Below are 23,629 nucleotides of genomic sequence, written 5' to 3'. Positions count from 1 at the left end.
GAAATAAACTGTGGTGCTCGGGTGCTTTCTAGCTTGCCTTTTTTTCCCCTTTTCCATTCAGCCTTTCTCTGCTTATGTTGTTGTTCTTCTTCTGTGGCTTTCCTGTGTAGACAGAAGGTCAGGGCTACCTTCGGGGAGTTGTAGATTAGGGGGTAACAGTTCTGGTTCTGTAACTGTCTGCCTGTTGTCGGGGGAAGACCACGTGTGCTCCTCTTGCTTCTTCTAACTCCGCCTCCCAGCACTTGCTCTAACGCTTTGCTCTGGTCGTGGTTACCGAAGTCTCGCCCTCTTTTTTTAATGCTCTGTGTGTTTATAGGGTGGCATGTACGTCTCAGCTTGCTTGCTATGTGATTTAGGGGGGAAATGAAAACAAAACGCTCACCTCAGGTTAGCTGTTACTGCTCACCTCCAATAACACAGCATCTGACCCTTCCAACTAAATCCTCCATTAAACACTTGTGAAATGGACACCAGCTGTTTAACCCTCGGCAGACGCATGTGTGAGTATACGTCCACAACAAGTGATGCATCCAAGCCAATTAAACCTCTTTTTAATTTTCCACTGTATAAATATGCAGAAGCATGTCTTCTACTTCCACTGACATTTAACACTTGTACTAACAATGGGGAGTTTATTATGTCGTCTGGATTTGAACTCACTTTGAACTCATCTGACAGATTTCAAAATGCCCATTTAATGAATCTGAAAATGTGGGATACAGTCTTAATCCATCCTGACTGCTGTATTGTCGATGAGTCACATACCTGTTATATTTATTTAAATGTCAAACAGTCATCTTGGATTTAGAAATGTCCCATGTCAGGGTGAAATTCAGTTACAGAGCATCTGTTTTTGTCTCAGTTGCTAACAGGGCTTTAGGTTATTACGATTCCATCATGAAAGGTTAAAACTGTCTTCACTTCACTCACAGTCACTCTTGGTTATACAGTCAGTTAATGAAGTTGTTGGTTGCTTTGAGATGAGACCTGATCTTTATCTGAGCCTTCATCGCTCTGTGTGCAGTCTGGACACGGATCTGCCATCGTCTGGTGGCTCCTTCTCTGACTCGGATTGTAAGCTTGTATGCATGTACTGTACAGTCAAAGGTCATTTTCCCCAAATCCACCTTTTAAGATGTTGGTCTAAATAGTTTTTAGGTCCTGACAGTAATTAATAACTCAGGTTCTCTAAAAAAGAAACAAAAAACTCAAAGCATGAGCTGAAATCTGCTTCTGGACCAATGGTGCTCGTGCATGTAAGTGAGGGGGCGTGGCTTTAGAGGGAGCGCAGGAGGGAGAGCGGGAGGGTGAAGACGTAAAATAGAGAGGATGCTACTTTCAAGATCATGCTAGTTAAAAAAAAAAAAAAAAAAAAAAAAAAAAAAGACTGACCCTGGATTTACAGAAAAGTTTCCTGAGATGACCGCTGATGGGTTTAAGGATTCCATTACAACAAAAATAACTATTTATAGAGGACTTTTAAAAATCAAAGTTTTTAAAATGCATTACAAAGGCAGTGAAATAAAACTTTAAAAAGACAAATTATTTTTACAGGAAAACCCGGAAGAATCTAGAAAGCCTTGCTGTTAGCAGCTGTGAGCAAACGTGCAGTGAAAAGTAACGGAGCTGTGTCGTTCATACAGCGGCCGTTGACAACAAACTGTTGTCATGGAGACAGGACGGACGTGCATGGCTTTTCTGCACGCTTCATGCACACACTCCCGAGCGCGCAGCCAGCGCTTTTCTGCTAACAAAAAAAACCGCCAGGTGGACACAAGGTCAAACCCAGCAGTTAAGAACCACTCTCATAGTAAAGCAGCTGAGGTTAGCATCTCCTGCTAAATGATAAAAACAGGATTTTAAATATGATATTTAAACTGGTGTATCAATCCCCAGCTATGCAGAGCATTATGGAGTTAAACAAAATAACCAGCATCAATAGAAAGCAGCATTAGCGTTAGCACCTATCAAAGCCTGAGGAATTTTCTCCCAGCTTTTTTCCTCTACACGCAGAATTGATGTAACTTTCGAGCAACTCGTTCCAGCTGACTCTCTGAAGATCACCCCAAGGACATCTCCCCCATCCCAGCCCGGCCCCGGCCCCCGGCTCTTAGTGTAATGAGCCCCAGATAAAACCATCAATACTCTTACTCATTCCCTCCCACGATGGCCACGACCACTTCTAAAAGCTTTCTGTAATATAGCGGCTGTCTCTATGATGTACTGGCGGCTTGCCATGCTCGGTTTTCCCCGATGCATTAGACTTTTAAATAAAAACAGAAGACAGCGCAGAGACGGGGAGTCTAATTAAGACCACTCTGTTTTTCCCCATCGACATCCCCTCCTTCCGCTACATCAACATGGCTACATGCAGAATTTATGTGTGTTTCTCTGTGCGAGTCGGACACAGTGGCTGTTTACATATTGTTTGTTAAATGTTAATTACAGCTGTTTTGTAATTTGTTAAAGCACTAAAACCCTCTGTCACTTTAGTGTTGTTCATAAATCAGAGCGTGTACAGTACATCTCATTCATCTGTTCGCCTGTCAGCTTCACAGTGCTGCCACTGTTTTATTAGCGTGACGCTCCGGGCTTTTTAACGTCATCTCAGTGATTGATTAGCAACGACTTCTGTTTTATTGATTCTTCTTTATTTCTAAAAATTTCTCATGAGTGACATTAGCTCTCACAGGAAGACATAGAAAGGCACATTGAGGGAAGTGGAGACGGTAAAAAAAAGTGCTGATGGAGAGTCCCTCTTGTCTAATTGAAACTGTCATGTGACCGTAAGTGGAGGTTATGGCGGTTTTAATTCAACCTGTTATCGAGATTCAGAATGGAAACGGTGTGCTCAGATTGATTTTAAGATTGAGTGCTGTAATAACAGCGCGGGGACGTGTTGAGGGGAAAAAAGGAATTGTAATGTTTTTATGTAATTGATCTGTTAACCTGCTCCTGAGCGCCCCCCTCTGGCTCATCTTACAGGACGGCGTGAGCATGACGGCAGCAGATGAACTGAGCAGCAGCGTTAGTGAGGACACAGGGTTTTGCAGCGCCCCCCCTCTGCCCTCTGACCCCCAGGAGCTGTGTGACCTTCCAGACTCACAGGACCCTCAGGAACCCCAGGAGATCCAGGACCCTCACGAAGACCTGCAGCCTGCCCCCCCTCCCCCGCCGGCCATAGACACTCCACCGGGGTCCCTCTCGGAGGACGACCCCCAAACCGTCCTGCCCCTGACTCTGCCGCTGCCAGCGCCATGTGAGACAAAGGCAGACGTGGATCCGGACCCGGACAGCACCTGTGGCTCGGTGTGGGAGGAAGACGTGACTCAGGCGCTGAAGGAGCTCGATGAGCGCTGTGAGGAAGAGGAGGCCGACTTCTCTGGCATGTCCAGGTAAGGAGACCCCCACACATCTGGAGGAATCTGAGAAGTAGTCTTAGTCTTTTAACACTTGATGTGTTTAAATGAAGAGTCGAGTCAAACTAAAGTCAGAGCTCGTTCCAGTCGTCTCGTTTGTGCCCCAGCTTATGAGCAGTGAGGGGAAAATCCACTCGTACTGGTATTTCCAAAGCAAAGCAAGCAGCCACCTGGTTGTCACAACTTAACAGCTTCGTACATTTTTGTCTGACACAACACAAACTGTGTCTCCTCATCTGTGAAACATGTTCTGCTCGAGGATTCACCGCGTCGTCACCTTCGTCCCTTTTTTTTTTTTTTTTTTTTCCTCCATCCTGGCTTTTATTGGTATTTATTTATACTGGTGAACTGCAGGGACTGTGGTGCGAGCTCTGATTGTAGTGAATACAAGCATTAATAAATCACACATCAACATTATCCAGGTGTGTTCACTTTCAGATGGACTCAAATGTTTACATGTGTTTTGAAAGTTCAGTTTAAAGTCAGACTAACACAATACATTGACTTTTTTAACACCATATTAATATACTGACTGACTGATATGTTAACGCTGAAGGAATCACATGACATGATGAGGAGTTTATGCTAGTATTGTTGTGCACATCTGCTTTCAGCCTGTTGATGAGTCAGACATGTTTGTTTCCCACAGTGTCGGGCCGAGTGCACATGATAGGATTAAGATTTATAAAGTTCACTTGTAGAAGATGGACTGAAAGAAAGCTTCATCAGATTTATAACCATTTTATATTATAAACACAAATACCTGATGTCTCAAAAAACTACACTCATGGCTTCTGTATGCTTGATTGGTGTTCATGTGGTCAAATCTGAGGAGGTGGATGAATCTTGCTTTTACATTTAAAAACACATGATGGAGATAAGTGTGAAATTAAATTCATAACAATGTTGTATCTGGTGTTTCTGCTGGCTGTTCCATCGCTAACATCAGACGTGATGAATTTTTACAGAAGTGATAAAAAGCTGTAAATAGCTCCAGGCTACTTTGAATTTTAATATATATGTCAAAGCTCCTCTGGTGTTGAAGCAGCCTGAAAGAAAAGAAGTGAAGTCAGATGAATTATGGCCGAAATAGAAAATGTGTCACATGGTAGATTAGTTAGTCACTCGTTTTAAAAATGTCACTGAATCACAAGAGGAGACTCTGTCAGCTCAGCCCGTGATCGATGGATTGGGATTTATTAATCTCACTGATTGTTTGCCTGGAAGTTAAGTAATCAATATCACAGCAGCACATTGAGGTAACCAATGTCTTCTCATAACTATAATATTATTATTATGTTTTTTTATTGTGATAAAAGTCTCGTCGGGGTGAAACGAAGGTTTGGCGTTTTGCCTCTTATGGATGCGTGTGGCTTTCTGAGATGGCACGATGAGTAATGCGTGTCTTGGCGTGGCTCCCGTGTGGGCTGGACCCACGACGGAGGGCCAGGGTGGGCTGGCAGTGGTCCACATTCAAACAGTCCCTCTTCAAGGTGGGCCAATTGTGCTTCCAGTAAAGTCACAGTTTGTGACTGCACTGAAGCAATGCTGATCCGTGCACCATACATCTGTGTACTACTCAAGGTCTCCACTCAGCTCCGCCACACATGATTTATAGGCATGCGTTTGAAGAGCTCGTACTCGGAGTGAAAACAGGTCACTAAGCAGTGTAGTGATTTTCTCTGTGCCAGGATTTATGTGAGTGGGCAAAGAGAGGAGGATAAAAAAAAACAACTCCTGTCAGGTCTGGAGCTGCCTTTGATGTGCAGAACAGAGTGTGTGTGTGTGTGTGTGTGTGTGTGTGTGTGTGGATGCCAGGCTCACAGAGAGCTCTCTGCGGTCCTGTGTGGGATTGGAGTGCAGTGCGCTAGTGCTGTTAGCAGTTGCAGCGCAGCCGAGTTACAGGCGAGGGGAGAGAGCGAGGGAAAGAGAAGCGATAGTTGGGGTGAGGATGAGGACAGAGACTGTGTCCGCTGCAGCGCTCGGCAGCGCAGGCTTTAGATACTTATATTCTGTCTGCTTCTTCAGGCTGTTTGGTCCGACGGGCCTGTGAGTATCTGTGTGTGTGTGTGTGTGGGAGAGAGAGAGAGAGAGAGAGAAAGGGAGGTGTTTGAATGATGCTAATATGCTAATAGCTGAAATGTTGTTGTTATGCTACAGCACTGCAGTAGATTACAGCTCTCAAAATACTGCAGCAGAATGTGCAGTGAGGCAGGCAGAGATCGAGCGATGGGAGGTTGTTTACTCGCAGATTTGAGAGAGTGTGTGTGTGTGTGTGTGTGTGTGTTTACATTTGTCCTTCAGTGTAGACTGGGGGAGTGTGGAACATGTCAGATTGTAGCTCATTGGCCCCCGTGTGTGTTTCAGTCAAGATGAAGGTGACGCAGACTGCTTCCCAGAGATCCAGGCCTCTCCGCCCCCTTCGCCCTTCCTCTCTGCCATCCTGGCAGCGTTCCAGCCCGTTGCCTATGACAATGAGGAAGATGCTTGGCGTTGCCATGTCAACCAGATGTTGTCAGACACCGATGGTTCCTCTGCTGTTTACACGTTCCACGTGTTCTCCAGACTCTTTCAGGTAAATGCCTTCTCCGTTTTTTTTTGGGTTTTTTTTCTCTTTTTAGTTGCTGTTCCTGTAACGCCGTTTACGAGTCCTCGCTCTCATTTTTCCTCTTTGTCTCCTTCAGAGCATTCAGACCAAATTTGGCTCCATTACACATTCGTCTGTTTGCTTTCTCGGGGAGAAGCTCCAGCGAATGGGTAACCAGTTCCTCAGCTCCCTGGAAGTCATGACGTCCCGCTCGCAGTGTCCGACGGTGCTGCTGGACGCAGAGACGGTGAGAGAGCGGTGCACGGCTGTCTGCAGCTGACAATATGATCAAAAATGACTTTTCACTCAAAACCAAAGTGACGTGCCAACAAAATGTTATGAAACCATGATATGAAAATACTGGACTGTTCGAACCCTGCAGTAATTACATACTGGTACAAACACTAATACACATACACTGGTACATAACTCTTTAAACACATTCCCCTGCTCCTGTCTTATTGTGGTTTTAAAGATCATTTACAGATATTTTTACATTTCAAACTTAACTTTATTTTGTAAGTTCATAAATCCAGAGCCTGTTGTTAGATTGTAGGGATTTTTCCGAAGCGACTAATTTTCTTTGTGTGTTAAACAGAAAACAGAATAAAATAATTATACTGACAAATGTTAGCAGCCCTCCTTTTCATCTCAGTTTTCAAAATAGTCAAAGTTATCTTTATTGTCAATTTTTCAACATGTGTAGAAAGATTTCAAAAAATATAAAACAAAAATATAAAAGCTAAAAATACAGATTTACAAACATTTCAAGATGCTGTGCAAAGATTTGCATTTCCGAAAAACAACAACAGCAGCAACAACAAAACTGCGTGGACTTGTATCAACTACAAATAAATAAATATAAGGCTCTAACTTAGCCAATGAAATAATGAATATTAGTTTAGTATTGTAGGAGTCCGACTGCCTATTTGTGCTGCTCCTACGAGAGGCTTCGTGTCTGCTGTGCTTGTTTCCATCAGGGTCGTAGAGCCACAATAACAGGCCCATTAATCAGCCGCTCTGTGGCTACAGCACTGGCTAGCAGGCGCTATCTGCATTCTAGCTTCAGCATGCTGTTTGATGGGCATCCAGGGACGACATCTAAATATATAAATATTCACTTTCACCAATTTTCTTTTCTGGTGCTGGTGATGAGGCAACATAGTGAGTCTTCTTAGTGATGACAAAATAACTCAAATACACTCGGGATGCTAAGGATGCTTCACTTTGGGAAATAAAGGTTTGCCATTTTTTTGGGCCTGGCTCACCATGTTAAGACTCTCCACCCACAAAATCAGCAAAGTGTTCCAACATTTGTCTTTCATGATCGGATCAGATGGATGTGAGCGTTGCATATTCAGTGATATGTGGGTCCTACTGTGGATATTTTCCTGTGGTGGGCTCTGTGCGTGTCAGGTCTAATTTCTGTGCTGTCCTGTCTTCTTGTAGCTGGTCTCTTGTGGACTGTTGGAGACTCTGAAGTTTAGCGTGCTGGAGTTGCAGGAACACCTGGACACCTACAACGCGAAGAGAGAAGCAGCAGAGCTCGTAAGTCCTCGCACTGACTTCCACCGTTTCTGCTTCAGCATCCTCTCTGAACCTGTTCTCTCTCGGGACGGATCGCAAGGCGTCCGGTGCAATTCTAAAGACTGCATCACCTGCAGTTAAAGCCGCTGTGTCAGTGTGTGCGTACAGTATGTGCAGAAGCAGGAGACGTTACGGGACTTCCTAATAACGGCTTCTCATGTCAAACTGAGATGGCTTTAGGAAGTGTGTTTAAATTGCCCCTTTATCCATCTGCCATCGCACCATAGAAGACCTAAAGGACATGAAGACAAATAGCTGATGTTGTGCAAGATAAGCCCCGGTCTGTCTCATCAGCAGGGCAGACATTAAATCAGTGTTTGGTATGAGTAGATTTAGCAGCCGTTAGTGTCTGCATCACTGGTGACATCCTCAGCTGAGGGGATAAAAATAACCCTCCGTGCTCCTAAATCAGTTATGGAGGTCCAAGCAGGAGGAGCAGAGAGAGGAGGGGGAGGGGGACGAAGAGAAGAGATGAGATTGCAGAGGCTTCTGGGATGCAGGAGCCCTAATTGAATGAGACGGCAATGGTCCCTGGAGGCCTAGATACCATACCACGCTACGGAGCAGGCCTTCTTTAATTTGCTAAGTACAATAGCCTTATTAAATCTCCTCCCCAACCAACCTTTATGATGTACGCACGCACATGTAGATCCATTCAAAGACAGGAGAGAGAAAAAAAAAGTCTTGTATTGCACAAGTTACTGATCTTCCTCTCCCTCCTTTAACCCTTTGTTGTTGTTGTTGGTTTCTTTTCTCTCCTGTCCCTTTAACTCTGCAGTGGCTGGAAAACTGCAGGAAAACCTTTGGAGACAAAGACAGCGGGCAGCAGCCAAACACGCACGCACAGGTAGGAATGAGCGTACTTGATGGAGGAGACGGTTTTCTGTCATCTGAAACACAGTCACTGAGGGATTCATGGTTGGATTTTGTTCCCAGCAGGTGTTACGTTGAGTTATCTTATTTCTAAAGACTTCCCGTCTTGATTCTCAGCCTCACACGTGAGCGAACTAAAAGTTAATTATGAGTGTGACATACACTTGTTCATTGGACAATGTGCTCGATCATTTATTGGTGGCTTTAATAAAAACCTTTTGTTTTATTACATGGTTAAGTTTAATGGTTATGTTCACCAGTAAATAATTGGCAACCTAGAAAACAGAACTCAGGGAGTAGTTTGTCTTCGTGTTTACAAGATAATCGGGCTGATTTTGGACTTGATTCCCTCCATCGACCAAAGTCAGCAAAGGCCTGACTCTCTGTAGATCTTTACCAGATTCTCCTTTGGTGTTGGGTGTGATCCCTGATCTTATCGGAAGTTCAGTATTTACGATCAGAAATCCTGTTGTGAGGGGAGAACACCGAGGACGGCCGACAGCCAATAGGGAAGCAAGCTGACTGTAGCAGGAAGCACAACAAACGTTACCATGGCGACAACGGCAATCAGGAAGCATGAAGTTAAATGGACATCAAACCACAATCCAACTTTTATCTTATTTTACTTTGCGGTATTTTATTACTTTTATTCAACTTTTTTACTGGATTGTGACTTGTTGTAAAGCACTTTGGTTCGCTGAGAGGATTGTTGTAAAGGGCTGCATAAATAAAGTACATTTACATTTACTGACGAGGAAAAAGAGTTTGACCCAAATGTTTACCGCAACAGATCTACCAGCTTACTGACACATTTAGTTTGTTTACTTGCCTGACCGTGTGAGATTTACACGTAGTAATAATCGAGTCGATCGTCTCGTTTCTCACCACACGCTACAGTATGAAATCTGAAATGTTCATCGGTCATGATCGTTTTAATATGTGGGATCTCTCACATTTTTTAAAAAACTTCTACAATTTTAAAAATGGTTTAATAGTAGCATAGTCCTGACACCATTATTGTATTTTTGATATTTCTATTGACCAGTCGTAGGCAGAGGGATCCGTCTGTCGATTAAACCTGAGAGTGACGCTGAATGAGCTTTTCTTTAGTTTTTACCTGACAGGACGTGAACACACTAACTCTAACTCGCTGCTCAGGTGCAGCACAGCTAACAGCATGTAAACTCACTTTGACATGTCACACGGGTCCTGTTAGCTGTTAGCATGATTCTTACTCTGTCACACCACATTGTCTGTCAGTGACCCGGTAGCTTGAGCCCATATTTTGGTTCCGGTAGTAAATGTATTAAACAAGTTGACCTATTGATGACTTAAAGGATCAGCTGATGTTTTTTCATTATTTCTCTTAAAGTCATACACTGCTTGTTTTTAATGTTTTGGTATTCTCTCCATTCTATACAACTTGAGTTAAAGCCTTTCCTGTCACTGGGTCTTCACTTTCTTTACATATAAAAACGTGTGTGGATTCAGTCATGTAAGGCAAAAGCAGGTAACAAGAAGACATTTTTAAATCCTGTCATAAATTATTTATATTTGTATGCAGCAGTGGAATCACATTTAGATGTTTTTATTAGTTGCGTAGTAAAAGACAGATGCACAGGTTTTCTCTTTCTAACCAGCCTCTGCATGCTCTCTCACTCCGTGTCCTTAAACTGATGATATCTGGACTCCACTTCCTGCACACATCTGTGGATGGCGCGCTCACAGCTTCCCTCTGTGTTTTTAATTTCCACCCACAGAAAAGCAAAGGCTCAGAATAAAACCCTGATGTTTTACTCTTCTCCGTGCTGCTGCAGCCTCTACCACATCCTTTCTCTCCGTCTCTCTCCACTCGCTGTTGTTCCGCCTCCTCAGAATAAAGGATGACGTGGGCTCACGTGTGTTTGGGCGCTCAGCCCTCCCTGAATGTGTCTCATGCTGCCGTGTTCAAGCTCACTAATTCTTGGTCTTTCTCTCCTTCTGTTTTGTTTGTTGTTGTTGTTTTTTTGTTTTTTTTTGTGTGACCTGCTCACCTTCTTGCTTAGCAAATGGAAAAACTAGCAGTAAGTGGTTCTCATATTATGGACTCTTAACAATCATGAAATCTGGTCAAAACACCGATCATCTCACTCCTGTCTGCGCTGTAACCATCCTCGCCCACGTCTGTCTCTCTGCCTCGATCGGTCATGTAACCCAGCCTGGCTCTCCCATCCACCCAATCATGATTTACTCTTATCCCGTAATGCAATATGTCTTTTTTCTGTTGCTACATTTAGCACTGTAATCAGTGTTTGAACTACTTTAGGCTGCACACTGTTTCTGTCTGCAGATAGCTGAGGACGTCTGTTTCAGTAGAGGACAGCGGAGAAATCATATTGCTGTCAGGATAACAGCTTTTATTTTGCATGCGTGTTATTTCCATTATCTGTTTTGTTCGACCATTTTTCTCCCTCCACATTCTCCTGGATTAGACTCGTCTAATAACTCCTTTGGGCTTCATCCAGTCTGAATAAAATTGGTCCCAGTAGAGAGCGTCACAGGAGCTGCTGACGAATAATTTTCTAATAAAGATCTCATGATTAATTCTTCTAGTGGTAGACTCACCTCTCACTCCAAAGCCCCACAAGCAGAGACGCTCTAGGTCATGTTAACCCTTTCATCTCCTCCCACGTCTCTAACCCAGGATACCCATCGGTCTAATCATGTGATCATCAGAGTGATGTCAGTGCAGGTGGTGTTATTATTGTGCCGGCTTGTGACCGTATTAATGTTTGTGTTTGTGTCTCTGTAGGAGCTGGAGTTGTGTCGCAGGCTCTATAAGTTGCACTTTCAGCTGCTGTTGCTCTTCCAGGCCTACTGTAAGCTCATCAGCAGGGTGGACACCATCAAGAGAGAGGCCGAGGTGAGACCGTTTGACAATCAGCTGAATGTGCGTGACTAAACCTGTCTGAATATTTTATTTACATTCACTTTGAGTTCCCGATCCACGACAGGCGATGTGACAGTAAGCTAACACTGAGAGGCCAGCAGACAACAGCTGAGTCTCAATGCAGTGGTAGCATCCTGTGTAGCCCGCTCGAGCCCGTCTGAAATGAGACAGGCTATTTGTGTCTCTCAGTCTCCACTCACTGTTTCATTTCTACTAAAATGTAATTAAATAATGCATCACACTAAACCGCTGCAATGGCCACATCTAACGTCCCGCTATAAAGTAATATATGAATGTACCTCTTGATCTCTTGTAAACACAGCTCATTGCTGAATTAAACATCTCTAAGTTCTGCAGTTGAGACACAAGTGTCTCAGTCGTCTAAGTTCACATGAGAACAATCGATGGACAGTATTTTTCCACTATAACAACATATGTAGCACATACTGTGTCCCATATTGCACAAGAGCTGCAAAAACAGCCTGAGAGATAAAAAACCAAGTAAAGGGAATATGAAAAACATTCAGGGACACTATTGCACAGCCTTATAAAAATGATTCAACCTGGAAACAGGACGGGGTTTTTTTAAGGCGGTTGAGTCTCTATTGGGTGACTCTATGTCGTCTGCCAGAAGGTAGAAGCTCACACTGTGAGATGCGTTCTGTCTGAGGACAGACTGCTCACATATTGTCTGCAGAGAGAGGTTATCTGTCCTCCCCATCACCTTCATGCCAGGCGAGAAAGCTTAGATTTGAAATGAACAGAGGAATCCAAGGATACTCTCCAACACGGCCTGATATGTCCAGGTTAACGTGAGTTATCAGGATATGATCAGGTTTAATGTGAGTTATCAGGATATGATCAGGTTTAATGTGAGTTATCAGGATATGATCAGGTTTAATGTGAGTTATCAGGATATGATCAGGTTTAATGTGAGTTATCAGGATATGATCAGGTTTAATGTGAGTTATCAGGATATGATCAGGTTTAATGTGAGTTATCAGGATATGATCAGGTTTAATGTGAGTTATCAGGATATGATCAGGTTTAATGTGAGTTATCAGGATATGATCAGGTTTAATGTGAGTTATCAGGATATGATCAGGTTTAATGTGAGTTATCAGGATATGATCAGGTTTAATGTGAGTTATCAGGATATGATCAGGTTTAATGTGAGTTATCAGGATATGATCAGGTTTAATGTGAGTTATCAGGATATGATCAGGTTTAATGTGGGTTATCAGGATATGATCAGGTTTAATGTGAGTTATCAGGATATGATCAGGTTAATGTGAGTTAGAGAAGTGAAGTAGATTGATTTTTAAGAAGAGTTGAATGTTTGTTGACATGGATCCAACTCAAGAATGTTTTCTTTTTTTAGCAGAGTATAAACAGTCAATAAAAATCAAATAATTTCCAAATCCATGTTTGTGTAAAATAATTTCTTTATTTTGAGACGAGCTGTGTCGTGAGCCTGTCTCACCCCGTCAGGATTTGTTTCCATCCAGCCCTGATTTAAAGATGACTTGCAGTTTGTGTTCATCACGTCTAACATCCGATGTCTGACACATCCATGGAGCTGAACATGAACACACAGTTTACTTATCACCATCAGAGAGACTTTATTGATCTACATTGTTGTTTCCCACCGCTCGCCTTTCAGTCGCACATGCAGGCTTATCATCGGTGACATCAGGAGCGGGAGGCGATACAAGCTCTGCTGTTTTCTTAGTAGTCTCACTCTTCGTAATATTGAGACGCTGTGGCTGCCTCTATCTCTCCCATCGTCTCTGTCAGAGAATCAAGAACGGACAAATTACATTACGCTGTAAGAGCAGCGTTTCCTCCAGATTGCTGTCTCACTGTCTCTCTTCCCAGCCCTTTAATTTCAAAAGTTTAAAAGCTTCTTCTCCACAATAAACAACAAAACAGCACATGACATGAAAAACGCAGAGTTCTATTTTAACACACAGCATTTTAACTACTAAACATTAAAAGCAGTAATGATGTGTCCTGCGTCTAATTAAGCTTTAATCAGATTAAAATGGAAGCGTGTCTCATATCGAGTGATGGGGTCGGCTGCTGCTGTAAATCTCATCCGTTTATGTTGTTCACGTGTGGTGCCATGTCTCTGTCTCTGTAAGGTGACCAACATGTCTGAAGAACTCAGCATCCTGGAGAGCTGTCTGAAGGAGGCAGAAACAGGAAATGATGGTCAGGAGGATGTGTGCATGTCAGACGCGGCGCAGACCAACACGGAGACGGCGATTCAATCACTGATAGAAAGCCTGAGAGCCAGAGACTTCAGCTCTGCCCTCTCTCAGGTCAAAATCTTCAGGTGAGATCAACAACGTTTCACAGACACAAACATTAATAAAGCAAGAAAACATGTCAACAAATGTGCAAGTTAACTTTAGTAAAACAAGGAGGTCATTTATGAAGAGTGAATGGAAGTTAACAGGTTGTTTAATGTGTTTTTAATTTGTCATCACATGCAGAGCATTGCAATTTAATACTGATTAATTTACATAGTTTGGATGAAAAGCCAGAGCATTTTAATCAGGAGCTTTTTAATGATCTACTTTTAGACAAATCATCTTTTTTGGGTTTTTTTTTTACAATGACTTCTCCTTAAAAAAAAAAACCTGCTGTAATGATACAAAGAAAATGCTACTGACCATATCATTCTTTTAAAGGTAGACTTTACACTTTTCCTTGATATCAAAAAGCTGCTGTGACGTGTCAGATTCTGATTAGTTGATTAGTTTGAACAATGAAACACTCAACATGCAGAATAAACAAAGTGTTCTGCCTGGTTGCATGCACTCGGCTCACCCGCCTTTATCCGCAGGTCTTTGTGGCCCGACGACATCTTCGGCAACGAGACGGACGACGCGGTCCAGACCCTCCTGCACATCTACTTCCGTCACCAGACGCTGGGTCAGACGGGCTGCCTGGCCGTGGTCGGCCCCAGCAGGGACCTTTCTCAGGCCAGCACCCGCCTCATGGAGCTCAACCTGCAGATCCGAGAGGCTCTGAGCCAGGCTCAGGCCTGCCAGAGCCACGGCACCATGGTCAGCACGGGACTGTGAAGCTGTGGCGCTGCAGGCTGCAGACCTGGACTAGACTGGACACAAATACCCCCCCTTGCTCTACACAGACCTCACCTCAGCTGTAGAGAGAGGGTCGACGGTGAGGGGCGTCAGAGGAGGACGAGAAAGACTCCACCTACAGTATAAAGGGCTAAAGGATGTGTGGGAATAACTGTGACTCTTCACATATATTATAACATGTATGAATGCTTAAAGCTAACATCTTTTCCCAGACGAAGCCAACCTGCAAAATTCAGTTGCAATAAGTCATGTGGTGGTGTGTTTGGAAAAGAAGAAGAGAGGACGCCGTGTTTTGGGTTTTTTTCCTTTTTTTTTTTCTTTTTTTTTGGTTTTTGCTGGATCTGACCTGATGGGTCCATCGCATTGAGCAGCGGTCTCCTCGGGTCCTGGGCTGACGCTTGTTTAAGACCAGTCCAGAGGTGGTGTCGATTTGTTTGAGGATTCATAAGCAAAACAGAGGAGAAAAAAAAAACCTTGTTTAAAAAAAAAAGAAAAAAAAAGTTTTGAAAAAGCATGCTTGAAAGAGAAGAAGCACTGCAAGAATATTTTTTTGAGAAATGTATTTTTTATTAGAGCTAACATCCTAGGTTGTAAATGTTAGGATATTTAACACGTAACCCTGTGGGAAGCCTTCAGGGAGTGTAAAAAGAGAAATATATCTGTTTATTGATCTGCTTTGAGAGGAGAGTCCCTTCAACAGGTCTTCACGCAAATCTCACTCTTTAACCAAATAAGTAGCTGCCTTTAGACTGTGTGAAATATATTGGATATTCTGGTATATACGCTCACACACATGCATATAATTGCACATGAGTGCAGACTGGCTACAAATCATTATGGAAACATAACTTATTTTACTCTGTATATATTTTAGAAAATGTATAGTGTAAAACCAGTATTTTTTCCCCTTGTACTTTTGTGTAATGCACTGTTCATCCGGGTAGGATGTCTGTATAAAGCTAACGAGATGAGAGAAAGCGAAGACCAGGTCTGACTCTTCAACGATCCGCTCCACCTTTTTCACTCAAATCACTCAAACTTCTACATTTCCCCCAAAGCTGCCTCAGCTGCTGCTGCTTGTGGTCTTGCGTAAGCCGGGTCAGGGTCTGCGTGTGGGAGAGATCTGATGGAGCACGCCGTCTCCCGTTGGACCACAACGCTCCACCCGAGCCGAGCCGAGCCGTATGCATTCCCTCTCTCTCCACTGTGATCTTTGTCTCTGCTTACATGAAGGGTAGAACGAGGTTTGTGTTGATCACTTTGCCAGACAGTGTCCCCCGTCTCATCGACGCTTCGCCCTACTTGCTGCTGTGACTGCAGGACATGAACCTTGGATCTAAAAACGCTTTCTGGAAACTCGTCATGGCACATTGTAACAGTCACTGTACTCATTCCTCAGAGCTTTTTCCCCCCCTGCTTGTCTGGTACATTTGAATGCTGTTCTTTATTTAATGAATATATTATTTTACCTGGAAGAGGTTTTAATGTAGAGGTGCATTATACATTTTTTCTCTTCACTCACATACCAGCCTTCTCTCTGGATAAATAAAAGCCTAATCATACAGAACGAGCTCCGTCTCATGTTGAAATCATTTTTAGTATCTAAACTCTGGTTTTGGATTTTCAGATTAAAAGGAAGCAGCAGTAGACCCGATGAATGCCAGGCGACTTTACAAGAGCAGAACACGTTTAAATTGTAATTGCACCCAAAATGTCATCCTGGGCCTGACTGAACAGTTTAAATTAAAACGTTTTAGATGCTTCAGCTGTGAAAAGGAGTGAAATAAATCCTGACAATTCATCAAGTATTTTTTACTTCTTGTGAGAGAATGATTCTACTGGATGAGTTCACTTTAATATCACTCACAGCTAGCAGTCTGTTCTGCTCTCTGAATGTTAAATCCTACGATAAAGGCCGAGACACATCCAGAGTGTGTTCACACATTTGTATTTAATAGCTACAGACACTGACTGGTCCGGTTCTAAACAGGACTGAAGTGGATTTTGACAGAAACTTTAAATACAGTCCAACTGATCCTTCAACACAGGTTCTAAGAAAAACAAAAATTCATGTTTAAACTATTGTTTGTGGAACACGTCCTCGTATTTGGTCCTTGAACTGGAATAAAGTCAAAAATAATTAAATTATGTTTTATCTTGAGCGTTTCCTGCACTTGAACTCATCCTGAGGACACTGATGATAAAAGGCCACAGAGCTTGAATAGATCCCAGTGAACGTCCCTCCATGCGAGTCAGTGAGAGGAAAAAACACTGGACCACTGTGAGTGAAAGAAACACTTCAGTAGAGTGCACAATAGTCATTTATTACACTGTTCGATGTGTGGCGCTTACCAATAAATGTCATCAACACAAAACCGGCATGAAATAAAGTTTTAAACATCAAATATCGATTTAGCATCCACAATGCTTTCTGTAAATATTGCGTCACGGGGGTTTGAGATTCCGCGCCCGTCCAGCATCTGGACTGATGTGCAACAGGTTCAAGGTCAGCCGTGACGTCACCTAGATGATGTATTTGAAGCTGAACGTGCTGTCACAGGAGAGCCGCTTGCCTTTGCATCTGCCGCACAGGTCCTGTCTGTGGGGCCGTTTGGGGTCCACGTGGCGCTGCGTTATTGCGCAGGAACAGCGCGCTTTGTTGCAGGTCTAAGATATTTTTTTAAAAAAAGGTCATAGGTCATCCTCACACAAGCAGCTGTAGATTATGGAGCAGGTTAGAAAGGCGCTTACGTGACACGTGATGTCCTCAACACGATAGGGGTTGAATTCTTTTTGGCATTTTCTGCAGAACTGTTTGAAGTAGACCTGCAACAAAACAGTTTACTTTGACTTTAGAGGGTACGAAATGACTCAGTCAGATTACACATCTCTAATTTATGAACCCATCCCAAAGGTTGGAGGTGAAGCAAGAAGTATAAAGTGAAAAGCAGTTTATTTTATGATTAATAAAGATCCTCTCCATCTTTAACAGACTAACTCCTGAGAAGATGCTGTTAAACTTTCGGTCCTTGTTTCAATACGATATCTCACTTGTAATTGTAAAATGACTTCACCATAACAACCAAAACATGGGGGCAATCAATCAAATGGCTCACCTTGTTCGTGCCCTGAACGCACCACACGTAGGCACTCTCCCAACGCAGGTTGCACTTTCGGCAGTGATAATATCCATATTTCTGTTCCAGAAACTAGAGAGGGGAAAGAAGGGAAGATGTCAGTGGGCGTCTGCTCCACCCTCAAACACAAAGTTATAATTAACACAATCCTGATGAGATGAAGCCTCACTTCAACCCAACCATGACTCATTACTGGAGTTTGGGACATGTGAACTAACCAGGCCATCATATTCATCATTTCATTGACTTCCCCAAATCATATTGGTGATGAGCTTGTTATTAGGCAATAATCACATAGTCAGCCTGACCTCTAGCTTTATAGCTTCTCTAGGGACCAGTTCATTAAGGTTTACACAAATAAAATGGATTTTATAACGAAATGTCACAAGGCAAGTCTGATTTAATAGAGAATTTAAACGCAATTAAAAAAAATGATTACCTAGTCACCAGACAATTATGGCACTGCAAAGCATTTTACAGTTATCCCAGCCTACTTGCTAGATCAGTCGTTCAGTTTTGTTCATCTTTAATTAAAATGTAATATTACCTTAACAGTTTATGGATATTACTGCTTTGTTTTTCTTATGTTGAATGTTCAGTCAGACTTTCTAAAGGTTTTTGTGACTGTAAGACCTAATTACAGGTTTTTATAGTCACATTGATTTTGGGTCTTAATTTGAGCTGGATGGATAAACTTCATTACTCAAGTAGCCTACCTGGAGTATATACTTTATAGGCTACTTGAGGGAAAGTCAAGTTTAGTGGGAGGGCAGCAGATAGAGAGATTAGGAATGTGGTAGGTTGAATAATAAAACAATTACGTACTGTGATAAAGAATTTTCAAAAAGTTACATCATAGATTTTAAAAAATTAAAAACTAAAAAATACACATTTTAAGTTCACAGCAGCTCATCAACTTGAAATTTCCCTCGGGATCAATAAAGTATTTATCTATCTATCTATCTATCTATCTATCTATCTATCTATCAAGTTCACATGTAACTTACCTGAAAGCGCACGCGCACATTGCCCTTTGACCCATCCGTGTTGGTAGTTGGCTGCACATTTTCGCCCTCCACCTGTTTGGTCTTTAACTTCTTACTCTGGTCGGAGAGCTTCTCGGGCTTCCCTTCCTCACCTGCCCGGTTGTCCTTGCTCTTCTTCCCGGTTGGCTCCGGCGGCTCACCGGCCGGCTCTTCGCTCTCCACATCGCCACATGAAGCTTCTTTATTGTTGTTGTTTTCATCGACCAGGAAGGATGTGACGCTCCTGTAAGCGATGGGTGAATACACAGCGAGGGTCCGGGGGTACCGCACACCGGCCGATGCCTTGGGGCTTCCGAGCGTCGCGGCCTCCTCCGGCCGCCTACTGCGCCAGATGTCCCGCTTCATGGCGAGGAGGGTCCTCGGGCCGATGGAGCATTGCACCGAGGCGTCTTTCTTTGGGTTCACCTGCACAGCCACATCTTTAGTGTTGGCTTTCCGAAGCCTCGGGGTGAGTTTGGGGTTGATCTGTGATAAGATGGATTTGAGTTGCGCGCGCTGGTGGTTGTTGAAGGCGTCTGAAGAGTCTCCACAGTGGGAGAGGTAACTTTTATACTTCCACCCGGCGTCTTTTGTCCGGGGGTATCTGGCCGTGTAAGGGTTGTAAGATGAATAGAAATAGCTGTCGACTGGCTCGTCACCATACGTTGCCATTTTGTTCAACCAGCCATGCCTGCAAGCTGTCGCTATTTAAGTAGATTGGCTGATGCGCGCGCGCCATTACGCATGATTGTGGTCAGGTGTGGGGTAGGCTACCTGCTTTCCTCTCCTTCCCCCAAAGTAACACACACGTGACAACGATGCACGTTCTAGCTCAGTTTTACACACTTTATTCTCTTGATATATTTGTTTGTAATATACACATATTGTACAGTTTAGACTCTTAATTCTGTCTACGGAGCACAGATTGTGGATTAGCACAGCACTGGATCATGTGATATGTTTGTCTTATAGTCTCTCCCTTATGCACATATATACATTTCTTTCACTCTTAGGGCTCAGGCTACTTTGAAAGGTTTGCCATAATCTTCTGGACACAACCTCTCAAAATAACCAACAACGACAAACCAGTAATTGGTCCCCAATTGGTGCGTGTCCCTGAAAGTCTCTCTCTCTCACACACACACACACACACACACACACACACACACACACACACACACACACACACACACACACGCACACAGTGAACGTGTCAGTCTTCTTCAGGGATGAAGGTGAGAGTCGCTCTGACGGTAACACAGCGATGCATTAAAACGTGATGATTCGTCATGATAAGAGACGTTCCGATACATTTCTTTCCCTCCTTTAATCACCAGATATGATAATAGTACATCAATCTATGAATAAATAACAGTCCTGTATGTTTCTCTCTCTGTCATGTGTCTGCAAAGAGCAGAGCTGAGCGACACTGCTTTCATTCTGTAATGTTTTAACAGCTTATTTACCAAGTTGGCTCACTTTAACAACAGCTCAGTTACTCTTCAGTCCTTCTTCACACACATAATAAAACATCCAGAGGATTGATAAGCTCGTCTGCTGCGTCGTCTTCAGGTCTGGATGAGTGAAGGAGTCATGCATGTCTTCCTCTTTCCACAGCTAATAAATGATACAGACATGATGCATTAACAGGTGAAGTGCAGAGTTCTTATGGTGCAGTTATCAGAACAGCTCTTATTAAGATTTTTGAATGTCTTTGTCCATCCTAATGAAGGAAGCTCATGACACAAGCAGCTTTTTTTTTTTTTTTTTTTTTAGCAGTCAGGTTGCAGACAAGCATATCTGTGATTCCCTTTATAGTCCCGTGATTCACGGGTGAGCCCACATGGAGGTCTCATCCCGGACTTGTACGACGTGTACATTAAACAGGGGTTGGATCAGGAGGACAGGGGTCCAACATGATGGTGTTTGGGTCGCTTACTGTCACAGCGCCATAAGACGAGTCAAAGTCCTCGTCCTCAAACCTCTGATATGTGATGTCTGTGTCCTCGTTGTTCCTCGTGGGGTCTGGTTTGTGGAGGACGTTCTTCCTGTACATCCTGTAGGCCAGGATGAAGATGCCTGCCTCGGACGCTTGGAACAGAGCGTACAGCAGGGGGAACATGTACATGCCTCCCATCAGCTGAGGGGGGAAGGCCAGCTTCAGGATGGCGGTGCACAGCTGCACATTCTGGCACCCGGTTTCCAGAGAGACGGCCCTGCAGCAGTTTGGAGGCAGTTCGAAGAGGACGGCCAGGCCGTAGCCCGCCGCGTAGCCACAGAGAGGCATCAGGAGGGCCACCACGTAGACGGAGGGCGGGATGGTGGACAAGAGCTCGGGTCCCAGCATCGCTCCGGTGAGGATGAAGAGCATCACCAGAGTGATCAGCAGAGACCACAAAGACGCCTTGAAAAACACAGAATCAAGATGCATCAGATGCTTTGTTCAGTTTTGAGTTCAGGCGTGAGGAAAAGCTTGTGGGGGGAAAAAATCTTTAAATGTTTGGAAGTATCAAAATGTCCGGAATAATCCAGGAATAAATAACGGTCATTATCAAGATTAAAATTGGAACTTCAACTTTTCTCAAAATGCAAAAAGAAAAAGAAAATCTCTCCTCAGAATATTTTTTTAATTAATTAATAATTAACCTGAACCATTCCCTTGTAATCATCTTAACTCCAACTTTAATACAAACGTGCAAAATATAAAAGAAACCCTCCTCGTTTTTCCAAATGACTCTTTCAAGGAGAAATCATTTAATTTGTTCTGTGGAAAACTGGATTTCGATCCAAAGAACAACTTTGACTTGACTTTCACGTGGCACTGAAATCCACATCAGAACATCTATCTCACTTCACGTCTCTGTCTATTGTCACTGATGTGACTCTCCCTCCAGTGATGCTTTTATCAGAAATTAAAAGGGAGGAGCTCTTCCGGACACAGAGCCTCTGATGTCACTTTTACTGCGGTCAGCATTTGTGTCAGGCAAACCAAATTACGCAGTGCGCTTTTTGCGCAAAGGTTCTCCTTCTGCAGAATGTACTTATATGTTCTCTCATGACAACTCTGAATAAGGTTACTGTTACCTGAGGCATGTTTTGGAATGGTGACTTTGTGAAAGTGCTCTTAATTTACCTTTAAAACAATATCCGCCACACGCGAGTAGCGATACCTCAGCATCACTCCTAAACCAATAGGGATGAGAGTGCTGCAGAGGGTCAGGATGATGGCCCCGAAGGGCATGAGGTTCACCACAGGTGTGTTGATCCAGGCCCGGCTGTAGATCCACAGGCACAGCGGCATCAGCACGAGTGCCAGCAGGGTGGACGATATGGTCATGATGATGCTGAAAGTGGAGAGCAAAGACGTTATCTCCGTGTAAAATGGATGTTGGACACGTGAGACTGTTTTGGTAAACTTTGACCTTAGCTCTCTTTGACATGAGAAAAAGGATTTGTCGTTAAGCTATCTGTTAAGTTTTATTTTCGTGTTGTCAAAGTTCACCGAGATTTCCGCGCGTAATATTACGCGCAAAACTCCGATAAACGTTTTACACGTTTGATTCATTATTCTCTAGTTTATTTCTATAAATGAGTGACTTCTATACCTTAGATTCATCTCTCCGTGCACCAACAGGGACATGATGTTTGATAAGTTTCCTCCCGGGCAGCAACCACACAGGAGCACAGCCATGGCCGCCACATCATCCAGAGAGAAGGCTAAAGCCAAGAGAAAGGCCACCAAAGGCATGATCACAAACTGACACACGAGAGCCAGCAGGACCCCGATGGGTCTGCGGATACTTTCACCAAGCTGGCTCACGTCCACAGTGCAGCCCAGTCCCAGCATAGTAAAGCAAAGAACGAGTCCCACGAACACATTGATTCCGTGACTGAGGGGGGAATCCCAAAAGGCGGGCACCAGGTGCGGGGATTCCGTCGGCGGAGCGGCCATGAACTCAGCTCCACGGTCAGTCCTGAATGGAAAGAAGGCACCAGTGCCCAGTAATCCAACCACGGCAGTGTCCTCAGGAGAATCCACAACATGCTTTAAAGTGTCCGATAAGATTAAGTCTTTTAAACCAACGCTTCGTGCGTCGCCACCCAAAAGGTTCGAGTTATTCATGGCGCAACAGGAGGGCAGAAACTTGTGCGTAAAACAGAGTCCTGTCGTGGCGCGCTGTCACTAATATAAAGCAGCGGAGGGTTCAGTGGACGGAGGATGAGGTGGTGCCATGACACTGACAGTCTTAAGGAGATTCACAGAGTCAGACTGGTGCCACCGATTGGCTCCCCTGTTAGACGCACATCGCCGGAGGGAGTCTGCACACAGTCTGAAGCTTCAGTGAGAGCGGCTGGGCCAATCAATAACGCACAGGCTGCCCTTTTATGGCGCGCTCCGCTCCATATAAGGGAAATGTCTCAACAATATCCATCAAATTATTGCATATCGACAGATTTCCATTTGTGAAATTAAGCTCGATTGATGCTTCTTCAAGTTTTCTGTAGACTTTATAAACTCATCAGTTCAGCTAAATGACGGTTGAGTCTCTTTTCATGAAATGTGCACTTTGTCATTGAGTCCTCATGAATCTATAATGTGCAGCCTGGTTTAATACATGTTTTTTTTTGTATAGTTAAAAATCATTATTAAGCATCCTCTCAAAGCCCCAGCTGCTGCTGCTGTGGATCAAAAGGACTTTACAGAAGATGCCAGAAGTAAAACATGAAGGTGACTCATCCTTTGTTTTATTCTGAAGCTGCTCAGGATGAATTCAATCTGTATAATTGTTCTCATCATCAATCAATCAATCAATCAATCTTTATTTATATAGCGTCAATTCATAACAGGCGTTATCTCAAGACACTTTACAAAAGCAGGTAAAGGACCTTACTGTTTGTCTGTTAACATTAACAAAAGGGCAGGTAACAAGACCATGCTCATTGTTATGTTTACAAAAA

General features: G+C 43.5%; 3 protein-coding genes across 13 annotated transcripts in view; 1 reads left to right on the top strand and 2 right to left on the bottom strand.

Annotated features, from left to right (window-relative positions):
• The window catches only part of fryl (furry homolog, like), a 77,322-nt gene extending 61,832 nt beyond the window's left edge, over window positions 1–15,490 (top strand). For 8 of the 11 annotated variants that reach the window (XM_079350738.1, XM_079350735.1, XM_079350733.1 and 5 more), the window contains 9 exons: window positions 2,986–3,395; window positions 5,787–5,994; window positions 6,104–6,253; window positions 7,456–7,554; window positions 8,372–8,440; window positions 10,512–10,529; window positions 11,258–11,368; window positions 13,540–13,733; window positions 14,247–15,490. In XM_079350738.1, coding sequence (XP_079206864.1) covers window positions 2,986–3,395; window positions 5,787–5,994; window positions 6,104–6,253; window positions 7,456–7,554; window positions 8,372–8,440; window positions 10,512–10,529; window positions 11,258–11,368; window positions 13,540–13,733; window positions 14,247–14,487 — 1,500 coding nt within the window. In that variant the 3' untranslated portion in view covers window positions 14,488–15,490. The remainder of the gene's footprint in view (window positions 1–2,985; window positions 3,396–5,786; window positions 5,995–6,103; window positions 6,254–7,455; window positions 7,555–8,371; window positions 8,441–10,511; window positions 10,530–11,257; window positions 11,369–13,539; window positions 13,734–14,246) is intronic. The other 3 variants (XM_079350732.1, XM_079350730.1, XM_079350731.1) reach the window with 1 other exon arrangement.
• Window positions 15,491–16,820: 1,330 nt separating this feature from the next.
• Window positions 16,821–19,379, bottom strand: zar1 (zygote arrest 1). Its single transcript, XM_079350509.1, has 4 exons — window positions 18,653–19,379; window positions 17,625–17,717; window positions 17,260–17,334; window positions 16,821–17,175 (listed from the first exon to the last, which is right to left on the bottom strand). Exons 1-4 carry the CDS (start codon window positions 19,340–19,342, stop codon window positions 17,032–17,034), a joined length of 1,002 nt encoding a protein of 333 aa, XP_079206635.1. The 5' UTR covers window positions 19,343–19,379; the 3' UTR covers window positions 16,821–17,031.
• Window positions 19,380–20,508: 1,129 nt separating this feature from the next.
• On the bottom strand, window positions 20,509–23,009 carry slc10a4 (solute carrier family 10 member 4). Its single transcript, XM_079350886.1, has 3 exons — window positions 22,276–23,009; window positions 21,804–22,014; window positions 20,509–21,074 (listed from the first exon to the last, which is right to left on the bottom strand). Exons 1-3 carry the CDS (start codon window positions 22,791–22,793, stop codon window positions 20,550–20,552), a joined length of 1,254 nt encoding a protein of 417 aa, XP_079207012.1. The 5' UTR covers window positions 22,794–23,009; the 3' UTR covers window positions 20,509–20,549.
• Window positions 23,010–23,629: the final 620 nt, after the last annotated feature.

The sequence above is a fragment of the Symphodus melops genome (assembly GCF_947650265.1).
Source record: "Symphodus melops genome assembly, chromosome: 8".
Lineage (NCBI taxonomy): Eukaryota > Metazoa > Chordata > Actinopteri > Labriformes > Labridae > Symphodus > Symphodus melops.
This window is presented reverse-complemented; position numbering and strand designations above follow the sequence as displayed.

Coding starts and splice junctions, on each gene's coding strand:
- slc10a4 (XM_079350886.1), bottom strand. CDS start 22,793: ATGAATAACTCGAACCTTTTGGGTGGCGACGCACGAAGCGTTGGTTTA. Junction 22,015..22,275: donor CACGGAGAGATGAATCTAAG/GTATAGAAGTCA, acceptor CTCCACTTTCAG/CATCATCATGACCATATCGT. Junction 21,075..21,803: donor TGGCGGATATTGTTTTAAAG/GTAAATTAAGAG, acceptor GTGTTTTTCAAG/GCGTCTTTGTGGTCTCTGCT.
- zar1 (XM_079350509.1), bottom strand. CDS start 19,342: ATGGCAACGTATGGTGACGAGCCAGTCGACAGCTATTTCTATTCATCT. Junction 17,335..17,624: donor GCGTTCAGGGCACGAACAAG/GTGAGCCATTTG, acceptor GTTTTGTTGCAG/GTCTACTTCAAACAGTTCTG. Junction 17,176..17,259: donor TTGAGGACATCACGTGTCAC/GTAAGCGCCTTT, acceptor AAAATATCTTAG/ACCTGCAACAAAGCGCGCTG.